The 23,207-nt window shown below is 37.9% G+C and overlaps 3 protein-coding genes across 5 annotated transcripts; all 3 read left to right on the top strand.

Moving 5' to 3' along the window:
• Positions 765–8,829, top strand: LOC109725903 (AT-rich interactive domain-containing protein 3-like). 2 transcript variants are annotated; one of them, XM_020255303.1, is made up of 14 exons: positions 765–1,066; positions 1,177–1,766; positions 1,852–1,891; positions 2,508–2,560; positions 4,801–4,846; positions 5,701–5,793; positions 6,291–6,413; positions 6,554–6,605; positions 6,682–6,757; positions 7,473–7,539; positions 7,644–7,694; positions 7,899–7,991; positions 8,067–8,267; positions 8,366–8,829. In XM_020255303.1, the coding sequence occupies exons 2-13, from the start codon at positions 1,228–1,230 to the stop codon at positions 8,169–8,171; spliced, it is 1,338 nt and encodes a 445-aa protein (XP_020110892.1). In that variant the 5' UTR covers positions 765–1,066; positions 1,177–1,227; the 3' UTR covers positions 8,172–8,267; positions 8,366–8,829. The 2 variants fall into 2 exon arrangements, with proteins under 2 accessions (XP_020110892.1, XP_020110900.1); XM_020255311.1 differs by having other exon boundaries at positions 765–945.
• Positions 9,685–11,796, top strand: LOC109723489 (splicing factor U2af small subunit B-like). 2 transcript variants are annotated; one of them, XM_020251879.1, is made up of 3 exons: positions 9,685–9,834; positions 9,966–10,015; positions 10,609–11,796. In XM_020251879.1, the coding sequence occupies exon 3, from the start codon at positions 10,652–10,654 to the stop codon at positions 11,483–11,485; it is 834 nt and encodes a 277-aa protein (XP_020107468.1). In that variant the 5' UTR covers positions 9,685–9,834; positions 9,966–10,015; positions 10,609–10,651; the 3' UTR covers positions 11,486–11,796. The 2 variants fall into 2 exon arrangements, with proteins under 2 accessions (XP_020107468.1, XP_020107462.1); XM_020251873.1 differs by having other exon boundaries at positions 9,726–10,015.
• On the top strand, positions 14,075–22,120 carry LOC109723498 (pyrophosphate--fructose 6-phosphate 1-phosphotransferase subunit alpha-like). The gene is made up of 19 exons (XM_020251888.1): positions 14,075–14,210; positions 14,990–15,162; positions 15,940–16,052; positions 16,503–16,577; positions 16,687–16,800; positions 16,885–16,952; positions 17,185–17,268; positions 17,588–17,641; positions 18,382–18,462; positions 18,571–18,664; positions 18,741–18,814; positions 18,961–19,071; positions 19,212–19,256; positions 19,345–19,401; positions 19,550–19,654; positions 19,741–19,857; positions 19,998–20,101; positions 20,660–20,825; positions 21,654–22,120. The coding sequence occupies exons 1-19, from the start codon at positions 14,121–14,123 to the stop codon at positions 21,780–21,782; spliced, it is 1,854 nt and encodes a 617-aa protein (XP_020107477.1). The 5' UTR covers positions 14,075–14,120; the 3' UTR covers positions 21,783–22,120.

Below are 23,207 nucleotides of genomic sequence, written 5' to 3' on the forward strand. Positions count from 1 at the left end.
GCTTCAGGAATCGGGTGGATATCCTGACTTTAGCCTACAGAGCAAGTTGTTTTTTGTTTTTTGTGTAGGAAACCGGCAACAATTTTATTTGGAAAAGTTATCACCTGTAACTTATTTTCCACAAAAAGGCGTTTGGTTTGGCATAAACTAAATTAAAAAATTATTTTCGATATAAAAAATATTATTTTTATAAAAATAATTTTACAGATTTAGAAAAAAAAAATAAAGTGGTATTTTATGTGCCAGTTGCACCATGTAATCTAAGTCAATTAAATTATTTTTTATAAAAAAAATATAAAAAGTATATATATTTTTTTAAAAATATAACAAGTATATTTTTTTTTTAAAATATGATGGAGCATAATTTGATTGGCCGGGCTGGGGACTTACACATTTCCGAGACATTCTAAATCGAATCAATAGAGTGACGGCCGACCAATATCTACTAGGCCAAGATGTGAGCACGAAGATTGGACGTGGGCTCAGTGGAGCATGGATTCCAAGGCCCAGTATCTGCTCGAGTTGGGCCTCTGCAAAAATAGTTACCGGGGTTCGAATTTAAGGCTTCTCCCTATGTTCGAGTCGGTGCTCTGCGTGTAACGCCTGCGTATCACGGTTCCAACCCCGACACGTGGGCCCCATTTGCGCTCCACTCGTCACCCTCTCAACAGTGGTTCTATATAACCTTACAATTAAGAGTTTCCGTCTTTTTTCGGAGGCGCCCTTCTCTCTCTCTCTCTATCTCTCTCTCTCTCTCTCTCTCTCTCTCTTTTGCTGTCCCCTTCGCTCCCCTCCGCTCCGCTCCGCTCCTCCGTCGTCTTCTTCTCCTCCTCCCTCTTTCTGAAGTAAAAACCCTAAACAGGAGGTTGACGCACGGCCGAGTTCCACCTCTTTGGATCAAAGCCTAGACATCGATGCCTCTCCGGTGCTCGCTTCCTTGAGAAAGCTACGTTCGTTCTCCTCTTTTCTGTTCCAAAAACTAGGGTTTCCGAAGCTATTAGGTAGTGCTCGAACCAAGGATTTGGATTCTTGATATCTTTTGGTTCGCCGAGTGCTAGTGCGGAAGGTTTGTTTCTTGAATCGCTCCTCTTCAAGGGCTTGTTCGGTTCCCAAATCGCCGGAAAGATAGCGGTACGAATTTTAGTTGACGAGCTTCTTGGTTGTTCTTGCGTGCAGAGATAGGCTCTTGGTTGCAATTCGATTGCTCGGAAGGGTCCATCGAGCAAGATGAGTGAGGCGAAGGACGGAGGCCATCCGGGTCGAGAAATGCTGGAGCATTCCGAGGGCGACCAAATAGAAGAGGAGGTTGAAGAGGACGAGGACCTCTCGGCTTTGATTGAAAACCCCTTGGTTGAGGAAAACCCTAGCTTGTCAACCTACGCTTTTCCGGAAGCTTTTCAAAAGCCGGATTCTGCTGGACAAAGAGAATCCCGGGATCAGAATGATCCTTCCGATGCCAGGACTGACAAGGGAAACGATCTTGTTAATGCACAATCTGAAGATAAAGAAGCAGTCCGTGCAGTGGCAGATAAAGAAGATAACTGCTTGCTGTTGAAACAGGAAGTCAAAGGGGAAGGAGATGAAAACGCTGCTAATGCAGAGGGTTCGAACCAGTCTGTAGCTTTTGATCCATTCTTGGAGGGTGAGGGTTCTGGGTCGGAGGAAGAACAAGCAGAGTTTATGAAGGAGTTGGAGAAGTTCCACATTGAGCATAATCTAGAATTTAAGCCACCAAAGTTCTACGGTGAAGGGTTGAATTGCCTCAAGTAAGTTCCTGTCTCCCCCCGCCCCCCTCCCTCTTTTGATAGTTTTGCTGTTTCTCCAGTAATTACAAGCAATCTTGTGAATCAGGTTGTGGAGGCAAGTAACTAGATTGGGTGGCTATGATCAGGTATGTTTCTACTTCGATTATTTTTTATTTTTTNTTTATATGCTACTTCTTGTTTTATCTAGTTCCTTTGCAACCATGAAGAAAAATTATGTGGACCCCCTGCAGCTGTAGACTTTGATGCAGTGTCAACGAGTCAATGTCCCTCTCGTTATCTGATTTATCCACAAAGTAAACGAGTCAATGTCCCTCTCGTTATCTGATTTATCCACAAAGTAAACAGGACTACAGAACATGGCCAAGTTGTTCTTTTATAGTCAAATTCGCACTGAGACATACTTTCCAAGTGCTATATTACATTTTATATTTGTTATTTATAACTACCAAAAACTCCTGGCCTCCTGCATATATGCCTGCGTATTGTTTATGGCAATATGGTGGTTTGACCGACCTAACTGCTGGTCATTTGAGAATATTGTAGACCTTTTTGGACTATGAAGTTTGGATATTTCAAAATTCGCAAGTTTTTACTTGTTTCACTTTGGAAACAATCCAATACATGGATGCACTAAAATGCGAGCCTATACAAGTATAGGTCTCGTTGGTTCTATGCTTTCTTGAGGTACCTATTCTTTCTAAGTGTAAAAGCAGTGGACCTCCCTTTCCCCTTATTATCCAGGTAACATCGTGCAAGCTTTGGCGCCAGGTTGGAGAAGCATTCAGGCCCCCAAAGTGAGTTTTTCAATGTCGCGCCCTCTTTCAAAATAGATCAGCAGAAAACTTTTGCAGAAGGTTTGAGGATTACTTTTCAGTGCCTCCTAATTTTTTGTAATACCTAAAGGCCATAATATTATGGTGTGTTTGCAGTCAAAGCTCACAGGCCACTTTCTACGGAGGGCTGACTGTTCACTATAAAATTTAGTAAAGGAAAATTGTACATCTTTGCAGACGAATAGTTTGAGAAGTGAAAGTTTGAGTTGCAAGTTCCTGTGCTTTTGCAAAAGCAATAGACTAAAGTGCTAAACTATTTAATCATTGTTAAGACCGCTTGTCTTTGTCTGGATGGGTTAGGAAAGAAAATATATCAGTGCCACTATATAACGGCACTCTTTATGTACTAATTCTTATGAGTCATATTGGAATGTTATTGAGTGGCATTGTTTTGGTTTAAATAGCATCTATGTGATGGTATGGACTGTCTTCCCTAGGTGACAATGGGGATATAAGAGTGCAATACAAGCATGGCTTTATTAATTCATAGCTTTCTTTTCCGCAAAACCAGTTTCAACACTTTTGCACTTTTCTTTACCATGCTGCTTATTTGAATGCTAGCAAACTTTATGTAATATAACTTTGAAACATTTATTCCATATGATTGTATCTTTTATCAGTTTGTTCCTTCTTCTGTGACAAAAACCAAATTTGGTTTAAAAAAAAAAATTGATTATCCCATTTTTGGAAGGGTGGGAAGGAAACCTGGCTTCATAGCTCAACTAGATTTTATATGTACAGCTCTATATTATGACCCCAATTGTTGACTAGAGTGCTAAATAAAAGGGAGAGAGACCTTGAAATGTGGTGAGCGGCCTAAAACTTGCAATTATGAATAATTCCCCCTTCTTAATCGTTCCCATCATGATGTTGCCCCTGCTGGGATGAGGTTATAAAAAGCAACTGTCGTAAAAAATTTATTATTATATAGATAAAATGTAAAGTCAGTTCGTAACTTCCGTCTGCTTATATGTAGTCCTATGAAACTTGAAATCATGCAATTAATCGATTAAACTCCAGCATCCTTACCCCCGTTTGTAATTCCTTATTGACATGTCAGAAAGCCATGGCAATTAAATAAAAACTTCTAATACCCTAGCATTGCTGAAATGTGTTGTTTTGCAGGTTTCATTATTAACTCTTAAATATCTTAGTAGCTGAAATCAAGAGCCACAATCTTTTCGATTTTCTAGATGAATTGACTAAAACAATAGCCATATCCTCAGTTGAAACCATAGAATACCTCGACATTAAAATAATATTTGCCAGTAAATATCTTAGTGGTTAGGAATATAATATTTTGTTATATCTTGCAGGTTTGGTATCACAACTGTGTTTTCATCATTTCATTCGATTTCTTTCCAATTTTAACATTATTCACTATTCACTGGGACATGAATACTTTGTATAAGGCTTTCTCCTATGATGCCTGCACATTTCTGTTGAGCAGTTACTATAACAACAGGCGGTCCCTCTGGCTAGCAGGAGAGTGTTTATTGCAACAATGGCGGTTGATAAAGGATTTGAACGAACATACACGTAGTAGTGCATACTAAGGGGGTTGATTGAGCTATAGCCAATTGTTTTAGACATCGTCTTGATGTTTCCATCTCTTGACCTTACAAAATTAAGACTCCCACCAGTAACTCTTTCTCGAATAAAAGTGAAACAAAAGAAGAAAAAAGTTATGCAAGGCATAAGATGCGCTTTTGGCTATGATGCCCTGGCCAGCTATTCCAACTCAGCACGAAATGTGCCGATAGCCAATTGGCATAAGGGTGTGCTGTTCATAGCTTTGATGACCGTTGGCTTTCTCTTTAATTTGAATTTGTACGTTAGCGACATTTCATAACACTTCCTTTTTGTCAATTATAGCCCATCTTAGTGAACTTCTAATAGCGTAATACGTGATTAAATCTGTGATTGGCTAGTTAAGCATTGGTAGCATACTTTTTTTGTATTTGCTACATCCCATTAAGAGCTCTTTTGTCACCTATTTATAAAAGTTTTAAGGGTATATCTCTTTTCCTTTTGCAGTTATGTTTCTAATTTCATGGATAGATGTGCTTTTGTCTGAACGTTTACTTGTCATCTTATGTGTTCCCTTAATTCCCTGTTATTAATTGACTCCATATTGCAAGATTTTCCGCTCTTTCCTTTTTTTGACTGATTAATCTTGATGGGCTGGTTGTTCTTTGCAGGACATGCACTACAGTATCTTGGACATTTCGAATATTTTATGAGAAGGTAATTTTCTATTTTTGCTGAAAATATTTATGAGTTACTTATGTAATGCCATTCTTAATTCATTACTCCCTTCTTTTCATGCATATAACAACTTAATGATTCCTGCATATTGTCAGATTCAGTTGGGCCAGTTGTGCATGTGGGCCACGCCTAACCTTTTTCTTTTGCATTGCTGAGACAGACAAAGCACAGAGTATTATTGATCTTTATTAAGCTCATTTGCCATAATCAAAATTTCTTCAGGACTAAGAACTAACGTAGAAATTTCCTGTCTTAATTTAAAGCTGATTAGATGTCTCTTCTCTCGCTTTACCACTTATGACGACCATATCAACCTCAAGCGTTATTGCTTTTGGTAGTTTTATTATCTATATTACCAAATAAACATTATCTAGATGAAATGTTGTTCACTAGATTAATTTTCTTCTTTGTCACAAGTTCAAAGAGTCAAGGTAGCAATGGTGGGTTTTACAGTTCCTTGAGAAATTTATCAGCTATATAGTTGATTTGCAGCAACCCCAAAATCTCTTTTTGTATGATTGTCGACCTGTGCCTCACTTGGTGCACAGAAAGTGTTTCTGGTATAAGATTGAAGCATATTTACTATGGATACTGTTATACACACATGAAGTTCCCTAACTAGAGCTTACAAACTTCTCGTAACCCCCCTTCCCCTCCTCTTCGATCCACAGACACACACTTTTCGTACATACATTCATTTCTTATACATTTAAGTTGTTAAACTATTATTCTCAAAATTCCAGCAGCCAGAATCAATGAATCATGTAGAAAACTAGTTTTCAGGGGTTCATTTCCCTCCTTTTACGACTTTTTGCTTGTGTTCACCAATTCAGGCACTCTTTGAATATGAAAAACATAAGATTCGGACAGGGCAGCTGCAAGTACCAGTCTCCTCCGTTCCAGAGCCAATGGTTGTTGATCATCAGGTGAATTCAAGATCTGATTTTGTTTATGATATTTGCTACTGACATGATTTAGATGGAGAATTCAAGATCTGATTGAACACGAGATCTGATTGAACACAGAAATAGAGGTTTGAAGAAGAAACACAATATTTAAAGTTTTAGATAGTTCTCAAATGCAAACAATGAGATGCCTTTTTTCCATTTTGAGGATAGTGCTTGGTTCCCTGCATCCCTAAATGCCAAGTAAGTAAATCAAGACATTATAATGGAGAAAGAACCATGTGATATTCAATTCATTATGACGACAACAATTGCATGTAGCATTCAGTTAATCATGATATCTTATCGGGCTAGTGAATTCATTTTCTCCATTACTACTCGAAATCATGATTGTCTGCTGTATGTTACTTACTACCCCAAAATTCAACTGTAACTGTGTTTCAAAATTCTTTTATTTTCTGATCGTGCTATCACAATCATTATGTCTTGGCCTTTTTCTGTTGTATCCTATACTCCAGGTTGGTGGCAATCAATCATCAGGCTCAGGTAGAGCCAGAAGGGATGCTGCAGCACGTGCTATGCAGGGTTGGCACTCTCAGCGCTTACTCAGTAATGGTGAGGTTGGAGAGCCAATTATAAAGGTTTGTGTGAATTAATTGAACTTTATTAAGGTATCTTTCCTGTTTTTGTTTGGTGTTATAGTTTGTTCTTGTTTCTTTGTATCTGTCTTTGTTTGGATGTGGGTATAACAAGGATAAGGCAATAAGATCATTTTTTGCAGGATAAAAGCTCACTGCCTCTTCCAAAGCGTGATAGATCTGGCAAGAAGATTGGTATGGCTGCTTATGGATCTTCTACTATTTCAAACATCTTCGGTGATACTTAGTGTATGATTTAAAATGCATATAGGTGCACACAAGAAGAAAAAGGCAACTAGCGCCGAGCGGACAGCCAAGGTCAACCATACCAACGTCATTAGGTCACAGTTAAGTTGCTCTACCCTTTAGTACTGAAGACCTTTATTCTGACTAAGGAGCTTCTTCATGTTAAGAGTAGGTTATGAGTTCTTGATTGCTTAGGGATTTTGAGAAATGTTGAACATGCTCCAGGTAGCTAGTCTTTCATTTTTATTCCTGCTATTGTTTTCGAATATATGCATGTCTATTATTTCAAATTATGAGCTTTAATTTCAGATAGTTTTAAGCATTTATTCGCGGAAAACTGTAAATTAACCATATTTTCTTGACTTTTCGCATGCAACTTTGTGCATATACATGCATCTAGAGTTTAACCTTCTCGAACCCTCTTAGACTTATCAAGATTGTGGATCCAACCAACAAAGTAAATAGTACTAATACAAGAAGAGGAAATAGCATCTTTTGTTGCATCCAAATATCTGTTTCAACTTCATTCCACCAGACAGGTAGAAACTAGAAAGTTTGTGTTATGTTAGCCTCTGTTAAATCACTAGTCGTGCCTTTCTTCAGAAGATGTTGTCTGTAATAAGATTTTTGATCTCTTGTAGATCTGATCACTCAATGCAAATTATGAGATCATTCATGCTGAATAAATTACCAAAATCGCCTACAGATGTGTTCCCTTGTTAATCGAACTTGCATATATTATTCACTATTTAGTTAGCGATATTGCTATTGAATATGAGAAATGCTGCATGTTAAGGTGCTTTGTTCTGTTGGCAGATCGGATTCAATGGTTGTTGATGTTGGAGCTGCTGCTGACTGGGTGAAGATTAATGTGCGGAAGACAGTAAGTTTGAATAAATTTCAAAAGCTAGCTGAAAGGCTTTAGGGTTGCTGTTATCTCATAGAATCTCTTTGTCATTATAACATTTTTTATATGCTTTTCTGCAGAATGATTGTTATGAAATCTATGCTTTAATTCCTGGGCTTTTGCGAGAAGAGGTGAGGATGTGGAAACTTTAGTGCACCGAGTTACACGTGTTACATGGTCTGTCATTGTTAAGTGGCATTTCTAGGCAGCACATGAAGATAAAAAATAATTTTCACTACAGTATTTATCGGGTTAAAACATGCGGATGTCGCTTCATGAGGTATTTCTAACCTTTGTACTATTAAATATTGGACTTCCGCATGAATGAAATACAGGTGCATGTCCAGTCAGATCCTGCTGGTCGGTTGGTTATATCCGGCAATCCTGAACAGCCTGATAATCCGTGGGGGGTCACCGCTTTCAAGAAGGTGATCATAATTTCATCATGAAAATTTTTACTTTCCTGATCATTTTCTTTTACGGAATCGGGTGCTGTTTTTTAGGTGATAACCTTACCTTCAAGGATCGACCCACATCAGACTTCAGCTGTTGTAACACTACATGGCCAGCTATTTGTACGTGCACCATTTGAGCGCTCAGACACATAGCTGTGCACTCACTCATTCTCAGATTACTCTGACCGTAGTTACATAAATTTCAAAATATGACTTAAAGCTCTGTTAATGATCCACCGCGACCACCTGGTATATGCCTCTTGGTTTTTGTAACCTCTAAATATTTCCTGTCGCTGCACTTCTTTTTTTGAAAGATACTTTTATTTGTGTTATTGTTATTGTTGCAGGCCTTTAGTAATTTCGTGTAACTGGAGTAGGGATACCGTGTGGAGTAGATGGCAGAACCCAAAATAAGAAAGCAAAATGGAGCTTTCGGTGACTTGACTTACTGGCCGAGCTCATGCTTGATATGTTAATTGCTATAGCAGTTAGAAGCGATAGCTGGGATGAGACTTGTTTATGGTCAAAGGTTTCAAAGCAGAGAGGCCATTATATAATCCTTTCTCAGTTATCTGCTTGTTCTAATATCTGTATATTTGTTGTCTTTTCACTCTATCAGTGACTAGAAGAATGAGGGTAGCTTGTGATATATCCTAGTGTGAGTGACTGGTTTCTGAAACTTGGGGAACGTCCTTTCAAGTTACTAGTGACTGTATAAATAAGTGGCTTGCCTAAAGCACAAAACACCATGCAAAATGCTGTATCTGCCGGATTGGATGTAATGGTTAGAGTGCATAATTCTCTGATGTTAGCTCTTGGGCTTGTATGTGGCGTACTGCTCTCTCATATTTCCTCAGTTGTAGCCTCTTCCTTTCTTTCTTGGAAGCGGTTTCTATGCCTCCCCTTGTAGGGGCCGCATATGGTGATTTCACAAAAACAGTTGCTGATTGTGATACCTAGTCGAGCGGATCGAACGGAAGGTGGTCACAAGTTAAATAGAAAAAGCATAGTTTTCTAGTGTTGTTTCCTGTTCTGTTTGTGTAGAAGCCCATGCATGGATTGAAGTGAAGTGAGTGAACTGGCTAGACTTTAGTGAAATATCAATAATTTTTTTAATTATCAATTTACCATAGCAGTGTTTAATTGGTATTTTCCTTTTTTAGCTCTATATCTCAATTAGTATTGCGCTTTAATTATCAATTATTATTATTGATTTGCATGCTAATTTTGAAAGAGAACACCATAGAATTGGGAGATGATTATCCGTGTCGACGGTGTCGACGGGATATTATGCATGCTATATATATATGTTCTAAGTACGTGGATTGTACTTTTCTATTATCACGCTCTTTAGGCATCAGTTACGCCGGTTCTTTTCGTCTCCTAAATTCCAACTTTGTATCGGGCTCGAATCTTGCTAAAAAATTGCATTGAAAGGTGGAAATTTAAAGATAACACTAGTGCGAATTGTTTAACTTGAAGTTAACAGTAGTAAAAGGTACCAATTTTTTTACATTATTAAATGCCCGTTTATATGTTTCGAGATTTGTGTTGTGCCTTCTCTGATCCCACCATTGATGAGTTGAGCGAACATTTATTTATGGTATTTATTTTATTCCCCCTTGATTTTAACTACCCCGTAGAAGTTGAAGGCAGAAGGGTCAGAGACGTGAAACAAATGAGGCATGTCGCTGAGGAATGGATATATAACCTTCGAAGGTTCTAGCGAGCGGGTTCGGGTCTCAATCCCTCGGATGTAGGTATACGTACGTCTACAATCTACGCTACGGACTTCGCCCTTTCCCTCCTTCCGAAGGTTCCAGATCCTCCAACACGGCGAGAAGTCCCTTGCCTCTCCTCTCCCTTCCCTTCCGTCCCGAGACTCAACCCCAGTCTCATTTGCCTCTCCCTCTATCTCTCTTCTCTTATCTCTTCCTTCTCTTCTAGGGTGCTTAGCGAAGTCCCTTGCTGGTGAATCGCCAGGTGCTTCGATTCAGGTGAGAGTGTCTCTTTGTTGTCGAAAAGCCTATTATACTCCCCATATTTTTCTCTCTTTGTTTCTTTTCCTCCTCATTTTTATACCGATTGAACATTAGAGTTTGCATTAGCGAGAGTTACATCTCTCTGTTTTTTTAAAAAAAAATTGCGGGTTCGAACTTCGAAGTCGAGTTGGTTGTATTTTCTAGAATTGATTGCGTGCCCTTGAGTTTGTTTGACCGAGCATAGCGTTACTCTACTTACGAATCCCTGGCGGAGCTGTTGTTCTTCTATATATGAGATGCATGCATTTTAAGTGTAATAATGTTATGGTTATATATATGCAACTTACAGCAGTTTACTTACATGCTGAGAGATAGAAGAATTAATTGAACTGTTGGTGCAGTTTATGCGCATGATAGTGTAATCCATGCTTAGATTGATAATTACAATATTCGAACGAAACTAATCAGCACATATCATATGGAGAAAACATTTGCGGAACTTTTACGTGGGGCTCGTGCACTTCCTCCTTCCTTTTGGCTCTATTGGTATAACCAGAATTTCGAAAGAGGAGGAAGCTCTAAAGAAAATTTTCTTCTCAAACCTCTAGGTTTCCTAGAAGGCTTCAGTTTCAGCTATATTACCTTGTTTTGATGGCGGAACACTTGGCTTCGATCTTTGGCACGGAGAAGGATCGGGTCAACTGCCCGTTCTACTTCAAGATCGGCGCGTGCCGCCACGGGGACCGATGCTCCCGCCTCCACAACCGGCCCACCATCTCCCCCACCCTCCTCCTCTCCAACATGTACCAGCGGCCCGACATGATCACTCCCGGCGTCGACGCCCAGGGCCAGCCCATCGACCCGAGGAAGATCCAGGAACACTTTGAAGACTTCTATGAGGACATCTTTGAAGAGCTCAGCAAGTTCGGCGAGATCGAAAGCCTCAATGTGTGCGACAACCTGGCCGATCACATGATCGGCAATGTATACGTTCAATTTAGAGAGGAGGATCAGGCTGCTGCTGCCATGAGGGCCCTTCAAGGCCGGTTCTATTCAGGCCGACCCATAATTGTCGACTTTTCTCCCGTTACTGACTTCCGTGAGGCCACATGTAGGCAATATGAGGAGAATAACTGCAACCGTGGGGGTTACTGCAATTTTATGCACGTTAAGCAAATTGGTAGGGAGTTGAGGAGGAAGCTGTTCGGAAGGTACAGGAGGTCGAGGGGGAGCAGAAGCAGGAGCAGGAGCCCTAGCCCGTATTACAGGAGGGAGCGCAGTCGTGATTATGGGGACAATCGTGATCATGGGGATTATAGAGGAAGTGGAAGGAGGAGCAGTGATAGGCATGGAAGACATGATAGAGACGCCGAGAGGCGGAGGCATGGGAGCCCCAGACGAGGGAGCCCGGTGAGAGAGAGTAGTGAGGAGCGGAGGGCTAAGATAGAGCAGTGGAATCGGGAAAGAGAGCAGAGGAATGCGTGAATAATAGGTGATTCTTCAGGCTGGTTTATTACATATGATCTCCTCCTTCAGTGTTTCGAGTTTCCTAGATGACATTTGTGAGGAGCTATGTCCGCTTTTCTTTTGTTTGTATCCTTTGAGAACACTTTCAGATTCCGTACATTTTGGGCTACTCATTGGAGCTTTAAAGATGCTCTCTCTTTTCAGCTGTGTTGGATGACCGCCTTGAACTTTCTGTTGTCTATTGGACTCTGTTTTGATAGCAAAAACTGTTTCTGTGATTCCGAACAAATTAGTCTTCATGCGCAGGTGATTGCATGGTGTTCAAAAAATTTCTACTGACATGATTAATTTAGATAGTAGGTATTGTGTTTTCACTCCAGCTTTGGTGTTGTTTCTTCAATCTCGCGGGATTCAATCCTTTCGTTGCTCTTGTTCTTGAAAACTCTTAAATCTTCTGATCAAGCTTATTGTGCTGATAGAGCAGACAGGTTGTTTGGTGATTGATTAAGTTCTGCTTCTGTCAGTTCTGAAACCCTGCTTGTTTGGTAAAAACTAAAAACTAGACTAAGAAGCTTTGCGCATTTAGCTAGCCACTGCGATGCATTGAATTTTAGGCTTTTTTGGTAGAATATTTCAGTAAAGCGTCATGGTTTTCCTCATGTTTATTGTCTAAGGCAGTAGCTTCTTATATGTGCATGATGGTTATATTATTGACGGATGTGGTATATTGGTGACGTGGCGTAACAAACCAATCAAATATATCCTTTTAGGGATAAATGTTCCATCATGATTGTAAAAAAATATTTTTATTGTACTTTTGTTTGAAAAAAAGAAATATGATTGGCTTGTTATTGATGACGTGGTGCAAGCGTAGCAGTGTAGAATTCCTCTTTGTCGTGAGATGATGCAAAATTAGTTGATTGAAGTGACTGTGTGCTTTTGGTGCTCGTTTGTTCTGCTTGGTACTTTTGTGATGCATGTATTAAGGAGAAGCTAAACGGCATTTCAACTGTGTATGGAGTTCGTGCTTCCCAGTCGACCTCGTTTCATATTGATTGGGTTGGAACGAATCGGTTAATCCAGTTATTTACAGTTACAAGGTACGGACCATATTTTTATCTTGTGTGAACTTTGGTTTTTCACTGAGAACTTGGGATGGACAATTCCACATTTCACTGAGAACTTTGGTTTAAAATGTAGCAAAGTTCACTGAGAACTTGATACATACAGGGTACTAAACCATAAGGGGAGTATTTGAAGTTTATTCTAAAACTTATTCCCACTAAGGAATCGATTTTGGCTCAATAGAACGTTTGATAACCTCACGTTGCAAATCTGATTTTTCTTTTTAGAATCAGAAAATTAATTTTAAAAGTCTCAGAATTAGAAACAGAAAAAAGTTATTTCTTAAAATCTGATTCTAATTTTGGTCTTAAACTTCAAAATTTTATTTTAATTTTAAATTCAATATTTAAATTAAAATTTAATTTTAAATTTTAATTTTTGAATTTTTAAATTTTAGCTTTTAAATTTTAAATTTTGAAAAATAGATTTCAAACTTTAAATTTTAAATTTTAATTTTAAATTTTAAATCTCAAATTTTAGATTTTAAAATTTCAAATTTCAAATTTAAGATAAAATTTAAAATTTGACAGTTTAGATTTTAAAATTTAAAATTTTAAATTTTTAATTTTAAATTTTAGATTATAATTTTTAATCTTCAAATTATAAATTTCAAATATTTAAAATTTAATTTTTAAATATTCAAAATTTAAATTTTAACTTTTAATATTCAAATTTTAAATTTTTATTTTAAATTTCATAATTATTTTAAAATTAAAATTTAAAATTTATATTTAAACTTTGAAATTTAAAATTTAAATATATTTAAAATATTAATATTTTATATTTTAAAATTCATAATTATTTATATTTTTCAATTTAAATTCTAAAATTTTAAAACCGCATATCTTATCCTGTATTCGTGGCCTGGAATTTTAAAACGGCATATCTTATCCTGAATTTTAAAACCTTATATTTTAAGTCCTATTCTATACGGCAAAAATTTTAAAACCGCATATCTTATCCTGTATTCGTGGCCTGGAATTTTTTTTTTTTTTTTTACGAAATTATTCGGACCTTATGACACTTTGCACCCATATTCTTATACAATCCCAAAAACAGGCTCCAAACTATATTCTTCAAAGCACTATACGTGATTAAAAAGCTATACGCAGGAGTGCTGCCCCCCTCAGAATGTGATTTATTGACATTTAATTAACTTAGGCATGTAATTTAATATATTTTTTAATATAAATTTACTGAGAAATTAATATTCTACAGGAGAGAATTTGTGAGGTGCATTCCCGCGCAACAAATGCGGCTGTTACCAAAATCATCATCCTGCATTTATCACTCTACGGTTTATTAGCGGAAGCATGATTCCGCATATTCTTCGCTTCGTTATGGGGGCTCCCATAAAATTTCATAAAAATGTAAGGGACTTTTCCTGAAATTTCCCAGCGAGATTGGGGCGAAGAGGTAGTATTAGTAAGCATCATCGTCCCCCACATAAATGCGTGGATGTCGCGAACTACACTGACACTCGAGAGAAGCGACAACACTCGAGAGAAGCGGAGATAAGGGGCGAGCGATGGATTCGGATTACGGCGTTCCCCGCGAGCTCTCCGCTCTCCAGAAGAAGCGAGCGCTCTACCAACCCGAGCTCCCTCCGTGTCTCCAGGTCCCTTCTCCCGTTCCCGCTCGTAGGGTTTTATGCGTTCTAGATCGATTCACCATCACCTCCTTCCTCACTCCATGTGAGATCTTTCTTTCTCTTGCTACCTTTCATTTCTCGATCGGATAGTGAGATCGCGAGTTTTGGTTCTTCTTTGTTGGGCTCAGATCGAAATGGTTTTGTGAGTGGTCGCAGTTTTTGGTTATAGGCTGATTCCAATTAAGAGGAAAGCTGTTGTCTTTCTTGATCTGGGTTGGCTCGGGATTTGAATCTGTTCCAAAGGAGGGAACTTTACAGTTACGTTGGTATCTCTATGTTCTGTTTCTTTACGTGCGGCGAGAAAATATTTCATGTGGATTGGTGATTGACGTAATAAGAGGGAGGAAAACCTGTTTCTTTTTTGAAAATTTCTAATTAGAGTTGAATTCTTCTTTTGGTATACTTCGATTTTCTCGTTTTCTCTTTTTGTTTCTGCTTTGACGATGACATTAATCTTGAAACTGGCCAATAACTGCCAAAGCTTTGACCATGTGTGTGATGGCCATGAGAACGGGGATTTCTTATGAGAGTTCGACAACGCCAATTACATCGATAATGTCTGTTCTTCTCCTTACTACTATTTCTTGTAAAGTCAAGAAATGGAGCATTAACTAAGCCCAAAACTATAACACGATCTTAGGTTGATTAAAGTTTTGTTGTGCTGTTACTTTCCTATATATTCCTTTTCATCTGCATTGCAATTAATTCCTCACATATGGGTTATCTCTTCTTGTCGTCTTTGTTAGGGTACAACCGTGCGGGTTGAGTTTGGTGATGCAACAACTGCTGCAGATCCTGCTGGTGCACATGTGATCAGCCAAGCATTTCCGCACACGTACGGGCAACCCTTGGCTCATTTTCTGAGGGCAGCATCTAATGTGCCTGATGCACAGATTATAACGGAACACCCGCCTATCAGGTTTTTGTCGTTGGTTCTTTCTCTCTATCTTATTTGAAGATTTTCAAGAGTATTTTATCCACATTTCGAGAATTAGGAATTGTATTATTGTAATAAATTGCAGAAGTAGATTATTATATTTCAAGAGACCATGAAACATCGTTTGCAGAGAAGTTTAGATAGACTTCTCCTTGTATTCCTCTTTAGTGGAAATTCGATCGTTGTGCCTGCTCATTAAAGAAATTAGTACATGTGTTGTTCTCATAAGCATGTGAGCACTATTAAAATTAGGACCCAATTCGTTTCTTTTCTTTTTTTGCTGTGAAATCTGCATGGAGAAGTACATATTTCACCATGCGGACAAGTTCTTCAATGTTTTAGATGCAATCTAGTGACAGTGTTTTAGTAATGTCTATTTCCACATGGATCTCTCCTTCAAGTAGATCCTGCTTATTCCCTGTCGCAGTGGGTCAAAAGTACTTTTCGTATAGCTTGTTGAGGTTTGGGAGCGTACATAGACCATAATAACCTAACATGACTAGCTATTTAATTTTGTAATCATTCACTGTCTGAAAAGTGCAGGAGGTTGCTATCTGCATATAGAGCGGTTCTTTAATTGTAATATTATACCGTATTACATGTACAATGTGCTAACTGCTTGCTGGTTATTTAGTTACTAGTTACTATAGAGACTTTCAACTTCCGATTATAACGGTTAACGGTAGATAATGTTATTGTATTATTTCATTAAAAGCCTTCATAATAGCATATGATTATCTCAAACCATCTTTGCTGCAGAGTTGGTGTGGTATTTTGTGGGCGACAGTCCCCAGGAGGTCACAACGTAATTTGGGGTCTTCATGATGCTCTTAAGTTGCACAACCCAAACAGCACATTGCTTGGATTTCTGGGTAAGATTTTTTTATATGTTCTGACCGGCAATGTAGGAAATGTCTGACAAATTTTATTCAGAGTTCTCAATCTCTTTTGTTGTGTGAGTTTGTATTCTCCTTGTCATGTATAATTATCCTTAAATAGGAGAGTATATTCGCAGAATAGTTACTTTACTGTTTCTATCTGTTATGTGGATTAACATTAGTTCCCTTGTGACACTATCCATATTGTCTTCCTACTTATCTTTTTAGGTCGTAATTTCATGTTTAGTCGGGTTTCTTTTTCAAATATATTGTAGTCCTCCTTTTTTCTAATGAGAATTCTACATTTTTGTTTTCTTTCTTTTTATTTTTCTTTTTTTTTGGGGCCTTGCGACTCCATCTGCATAGTTTTGTTCTTTTTTATTGTGCAAAATCATTCTTGTTGATAGTCCTTTATTTGTTCCTTTACTACTGATTCTTGTACAGGTGGGACTGAAGGTCTTTTTGCGCAAAAAACTTTGGAAATCACAGATGCTGTTCTTTCCACATATAAAAATCAAGGTTCGAGGAAATTGAAATATATTCATACTTCATTTCATATCGACATATTTATTATGCTTCTAAGTTCTAATTATAAAAAATGTACTTTTTTTTCTTTCCCTGTAAAAAGGTGGTTATGATTTGCTTGGCCGAACAAAGGATCAAATCAGAACAACTGAGCAAGTTAATGCTGCAATGGTTACTTGCCAGACGATGAAGTTAGATGGTCTTGTTATTATTGGAGGTATCTTCTACTGTGCTGATTGTTTGATAACTGTTGTGATCATTTTATGTTTACTTATTTAGAATTTCTCTGATAAATGTTAAGGAGTTACATCCAATACGGATGCTGCCCAGCTTGCAGAGACTTTTGCTGAGTCAACATGTCACACAAAGGTACTTGCAATTTTCCCTTGCTATTTATAAGAATTCAAAAATGACTTATTTAGGTTGAGCACGCACTGAAAACTTGTTTATTTTCTGGATCTTATCTTGTGTGAATTTCAATAGTATCTTAAGTTCGCCAGTACTGTCAGTCAAAATGGAGGCCTTGATTCATTACATTTATTTCATGTTAATTTATGTATTGTTATAAGTTAACAGACGGAAGCAAAAATTATGACTACAGGTTGTTGGTGTTCCTGTTACTTTAAATGGAGATCTCAAGAATCAGTTTGTTGAGACAAATGTGGGTTTTGATACTATATGTAAGGTATGTTCCTGTTAGGCAATGTAGTAAAATTGCATGGTTCTTCAGATCCTTGTGATTATATCTTTTTTAGAGAACAAAAAAAGCAGAAAATTTATTTACCTGATTTATATTTATATTGCTTATTGGTTCGGTTCATAGAGTGCAGTTATTATAAGGTAGATCTAATTTTGTTCTTTATTAGTTGTAGAGACCTCTAAAAAACAGAAATGGGCTTAGATTTTGAAAAACTTAACTGGCTGTAGGGTAAGTCTTAATTTTCTCTTTTCTGACAAACAGAATCAGTTTCAGTGGAGCTTATTTTTGTGCCTTCTTATTGCAGGTCAACTCGCAGCTGATTAGTAATGTCTGCACAGACGCTCTTTCGGCAGAGAAGGTGACCCATTATTTATGTAGCTAGGGCTCCTTAATTGTTGACCAAGCTGTGGCATTTCTTGATTTCTGGTTTCAAAATTCTAGCATTTCCTGACACTATGATATTTCCTCTTGACATGAGTAATCTGTTACCAGAGTCTTGACATCAGTAATCCGCAGAAAAAAAACTCATGCCAGCATTTCAGTTGCATATAGATGGGTTAGTTGGAGGATTCCAGGCTTGAGCCCAAACCTTGCTCAACCTGGCCAGTCTGCGGTTATCCTACTCTTTAAGTTGGGCCGTCCCGGCCCTCTGGGTCCTGTGGGCTCCCTGCCTGCCCGGTTATCCACCCTAGCATAAAATGGATTTCTCATGGTTGCCATCACCTGACCTAATTTGCTTTAGGCTCTGCTGCGACTAGTGAGCTTAGTGGATCTCACATTGACAGTGTTAGATTCTGGCTCTATGTTAATGTTCCCAAGCTTGAGAGAATGTGGTTTCTGACGCAACTCTGACTGGGGCCTTGTGGGATTTTGTGGTACATTAAGGCTGGATTTTGGGCCTGAAACATGCCACCTATCAACATTCACCACTTGAATTTCTGGGCATTGAACAGGCACCATGAATGGGCCCTATATCTGTTGTTAAGTAGCCCAGTCCTGTCCATTGTCAAGCCCAAGTAGCACATGAGTAGCATTTATAAGTTCCTAGATTAACTTTCCCTATGACAGCTAATATACTGTTTTACATTTTGGTTGCAGTATTATTACTTTATTCGCCTGATGGGCCGTAAGGCATCTCATGTGGCTTTGGAATGCTGTTTGCAGTCCCACCCAAACATGGTGAGGCTTCACATTTTGTTGCACTATTTTCTGTATCTAGGATAAGTTGTGTGCTTTAAGTAAGTTCTGTTTCATGTGTTGATCCTTAGTTATCCGATCCTTTTTCAGGTTATCCTAGGTGAGGAGGTTGCCGCATCAAAGCTTACTCTTTTTGACCTAACAAAACAGATCTGCGATGCGGTTCAAGCTAGGGGGGAAAAAGGTTAAGAGTTTTCAGAAGGTTTTTTTGAGACCTTTATTTTTTTCATTTTGTTATTTGTCATTTGTTTATGGTGCAGATAAGTATCATGGGGTCATCCTTATACCTGAGGGACTTGTGGAAAGTATTCCTGAACTGTATGCTCTGCTCCAGGTACAGATCATATATTTCTTCTGGAAGTTTATGATGTCATTTATATCAGCCTTAGAAGCTGTTTTATTGTCTGTATTCTTTTTCACCCTTTTTTCTCATTGACAATCTTCAAGTTATCTCAGTCGATCGTCTAACAACTGATGTAGGAAATACATGGTCTCCATGGCAAGGGTGTCTCCGTGGATAACATTTCTTCTCATCTTTCACCTTGGGCATCAGCACTATTCGAATTTCTGCCACCATTCATTAGGAAGCAGGTTATTTTTCTGCTAATTTGTTTTTTCTTACAGTGTATTTGTAGAATTTTATTTGGAATTAAAAGATTATAATTGACACTTACAAATGGTACATGCGGCTCTGTTGTTATTAACATGCCTTTTTGTGTTTCTCAATGCAGCTCCTTCTACACCCAGATTCTGATGACTCTGCTCAGCTGTCTCAGGTAATTCTGCTTTAACCGTTGCTTATTAATGGGAATGTTTTGTGGTTTCATTTTCTCCGACTCTTTTGGTTTATGTGTCTTTATTCAGATTGAAACTGAGAAGCTACTTGCTCAGTTGGTGGAGACAGAAATTAACAGACGTTTGGTAAGCTTTCTGTGAAGATTTTGTGAATAATTTAGTATTTAACAAACTTTGATTGGATGTTATAAGACCCTTTATACTTACTTGCATTTTCAACTGTTTGTTAAAGTGTTAAACAACAGAATGTTTCACAAATGTTAAATAAATACAGAAGGAAGGAACATACAAAGGAAAGAAATTCAATGCTATCTGCCACTTCTTTGGGTATCAAGCCAGGGGATCCTTACCATCAAAGTTTGATTGTGACTATGCCTATGTAAGTTTCTGCAACAATTTCTTTCTCCATTTTCTTTTGTGCTCTCCTTGTGCTCTGTATTAAGAATTCTTAAACTGTATTTTCAGGTCCTTGGACATGTAGGCTATCACATTTTAGCAGCTGGTCTGAACGGTTACATGGGTACCATCACAAATTTGAAAAACCCTGTAGCTAAGTGGCGTTGCGGTGCTGCTCCTTTCACCGTGCGTTCTCTCTTTGTTTTTATTGTACTTTGAAGTCATTAATGCTAAACCTTCCTCTATGAAATTTCAAGCAATTAATATGTGAAATGTACAGGATACTGGCAACATAGGTTCCATGTAATTGTTCTAGTTGTTGGCAGGCAATGATGACTGTGAAGCGGTGGTCACGTAGTCCTTCAACCACACAGATTGGGAAACCAGCCGTTCATCCTGCTGCCGTAGACCTGAAAGGAAAAGCATATGAGTAATACATCATCTCCGTGATCTTCTGGGATGTTTTATTGAAGACATAGTTATCTATATTCCTCTGCAAAATTTTTTATTTACATTTTTGGCATCTATGACTTTCAATATTTGCCTGTCAAAAACTCAATTTCCTACTTATATACCCTTATACTGACAGAAATGCCCTTCCCTCTTTATTTTTCCCTAAGACAATTGACTCTAGAAGTTGGAGACTAGGTTAGAGTCTGCACTTTTGACTCGTAGATATAAAAATCTAGATTTTAAAGGGGAATCTATGTTATAGACACCAGATGTATAATGTACAATCCCCTTCTCTACTTTTAGAAGTTCTCTAGCATAGCTAGTTGGAATTGCTGGTGGACTCCAAGATTTTGAAATTGTAAGCTGCTGGAGGAAATCTCGGTTCTCTCTGCAGCATCAACCTTGTTAATAAGTTTTGTCTTTACCTGCCCTTCTTTTCTTGCTTCTTAGTTTTGTTCCTCTTTTTCCATATTAGTTGCAAGGAAGATTAGCTTTATGCTCTTTCTGGAACTAATTCTTAATCTGGGTTTTCTAGGTTGTTGAGGCACAGTGCTTCCAGGTTTTTGATGGATGATATATACAGAAACCCTGGACCCCTTCAATTTGATGGACCAGGTGGCGATTTAAAGGCTACTACGCTATGTGTTGAAGATCGAGATTACATGGGCAGGATTAAGTTACTGGAGGAATACCTGAACAAGGTCCCCACTTTTTCATCACTCTATGATGTGTTTATCTTTTATCCGTGTCAAACTGTAGATCATTTAAACTGGATTGGTTTAATCAGTTTTTATTTCTTCTGATATTTGGCTTCATTTGTGGATTCACGTGCTGGAATTATCTAGAAGGGCTGTTTTGTTACCATAGCAAGTTGCTATATTCTTCCCTGTTTTGTGCGATGGCTGCTTTCAAATCTTAAGCTTCTTCCCGTCCCCTTTCGGTTGTTTTTTATGGTTTTATCTATTTATAAAGAAAGCCCTATCTAATACTACGTCAACTTTTCCTAACTGATACGCTTTGGACCTTCACTTACTCCTTCCATTGTAATGTAGTCATTCAATAAATAAGCATGCTGTTCAGAAAATCAGTAGATACTCCATATTATCACTGGCCTTGCTATTCAACCTCCTCCATTTTGTATGCCCACCCAGGTAGGTAGTTTTTGTTTTTCTTATCGAGCCTCTGGTTGTAATTTACTACCATGGTCGTCAGTATTTTTTAATTTTATTTTATTGTTCTTTCTGGATGCGTATATAGCTAGGAGTATTAGACACTCCTAATTTCTTTTAAATGAACATAGTGCTGAAATCTTACCGAGGAAAATATTTTGTTGCTAGGCCACTTTGCCTTTCTAATCTGGAACCTATTGCTTGTGCACCGAACACAATCAATTCTGCTGGAATAAGGAACAGCAAAATGCTATATTATACACTTGATGTTACTTACCTAGTTGTTGCCTCCGCCAGTAGCTTGATGCTTATGATTCGCTTGTTCTCTTCTTCTTTTTTTCCCCCTTTCTTTTTTTGCAGGTGAAAAGCATTGTGAAGCCTGGGTGTTCACAGGATGTTCTGAAAGCAGCATTGAGTGCAATGGCTTCTGTGACGGATATGTTAAACATTATGTCTTCTCCATCCTTCGGAGCCGAATCACGCATATGAGATTGGTAGTTGGTCATGCTGAAGCGGGAGTCAATTTGAATCAGCCCCTCTTTCCATTTGCTTGCTCGCTGCTTTGGCAACGAATAAGAAACATTGACACTGGTTTACTCTTTTATTTATCCGTCCACCTGTGTTGGAGGATCATCCATTTTTGTGACTTGAAGAGTTCATTACCTGTATTCTGAAGTTGAATAATGACTTGGTAGGCCCACAAGGAGATAAGGGCAAGGAGGGGTAGAACTTGCCTCCGAGAACGAATAATTCTTCCTGTTTGTGAGATGCTACGGACGTCTTCTATTCTATTTGTGCAACTAATTATTTGACTTTACTTTTTTTTTTTGTAGTTTTTAGCCTATGCTGCAGGTTGTAGATTTTTAAGTTTGTTTAGTAATGATTGAAGGATGTTTTGAGTTGCCAATTTACCACCCTTCGACCTTCGTAGCGTACCTGGGACGGAGCCGGGGAGCTGCTGCTATTTTCGATTATTCAGTACCTACTACCTAGGCGAGCAGGTTGTTACTGTCCATGTGTTCAGATTATTTGTTGGTGTCTCCCTCGTGAAACTTAGGAACCAGTCTGGTAGTAAAGACTTTCCTCTGAATCACCACTGTGGTATGATCTTCTCTCCATTAAGGCCGTGCCTTGGGAGGAACGTTTACTTTTATACAGTTTTTGATTTCTAGTTCGGGCCAAAAAAAAATTAAAAAATTAAAAAAACTAACGTAATCTGAATCTGTCGGTTTTTGTTTTATATCTATAATTAAATTATTATTATATATATTAAGTATTGAGTAAATCCATTTCGGCGGCATTTGGGTTCAGATTAATTTTTTTAGTCCGAGTTACGTATTAACATTTTTAAGAGGTATGTAGTAGCTAGAAAAAAAAGTAAAAAAATGTGAAAGTTACATTGGTTACATTGGTGATGTGGTGCTTTCAATTTATCAATTATAAGGGCCATTCAATTCAATTCATCATGATTTTAAAAAATAATTTATTATTTTAAAAATAATATAATTGATTAAATATAAATGATAATTGATTAAATATAAATGATGTAATGTGATTGCTATCTAGTAGACTTTGTTTATAGTTAGAGCTTAGAAAATATACAATGTGATTTTTTTTTTTTTTTATTTGATCTATAAACAGTTTATGTGATATAATATTTTTTGAGACCATAAATTTTTGAATTGGGGTCGTCGGCTGGACAAAAATTTTATAGGCATAATCTCAAAATTAATTAGTTTAGGGACTATGCGGATCGGTTCCACGTGACCGATCCGACGAATGCCTTTCTCAAATTTCTTTTTATCTCTCTCTAATAAAAATTTTGTCCTTGTCAGCTTGAGGTGCGAGCGACAATTAATTTCTCCACTGCAGCACTTATTGGTTTGCTTCCTGACAAGTAGCAGTCCACGTGAC

Source organism: Ananas comosus, linkage group 2, assembly GCF_001540865.1.
Source record: "Ananas comosus cultivar F153 linkage group 2, ASM154086v1, whole genome shotgun sequence".
Taxonomy (NCBI): Eukaryota; Viridiplantae; Streptophyta; class Magnoliopsida; order Poales; family Bromeliaceae; genus Ananas; species Ananas comosus.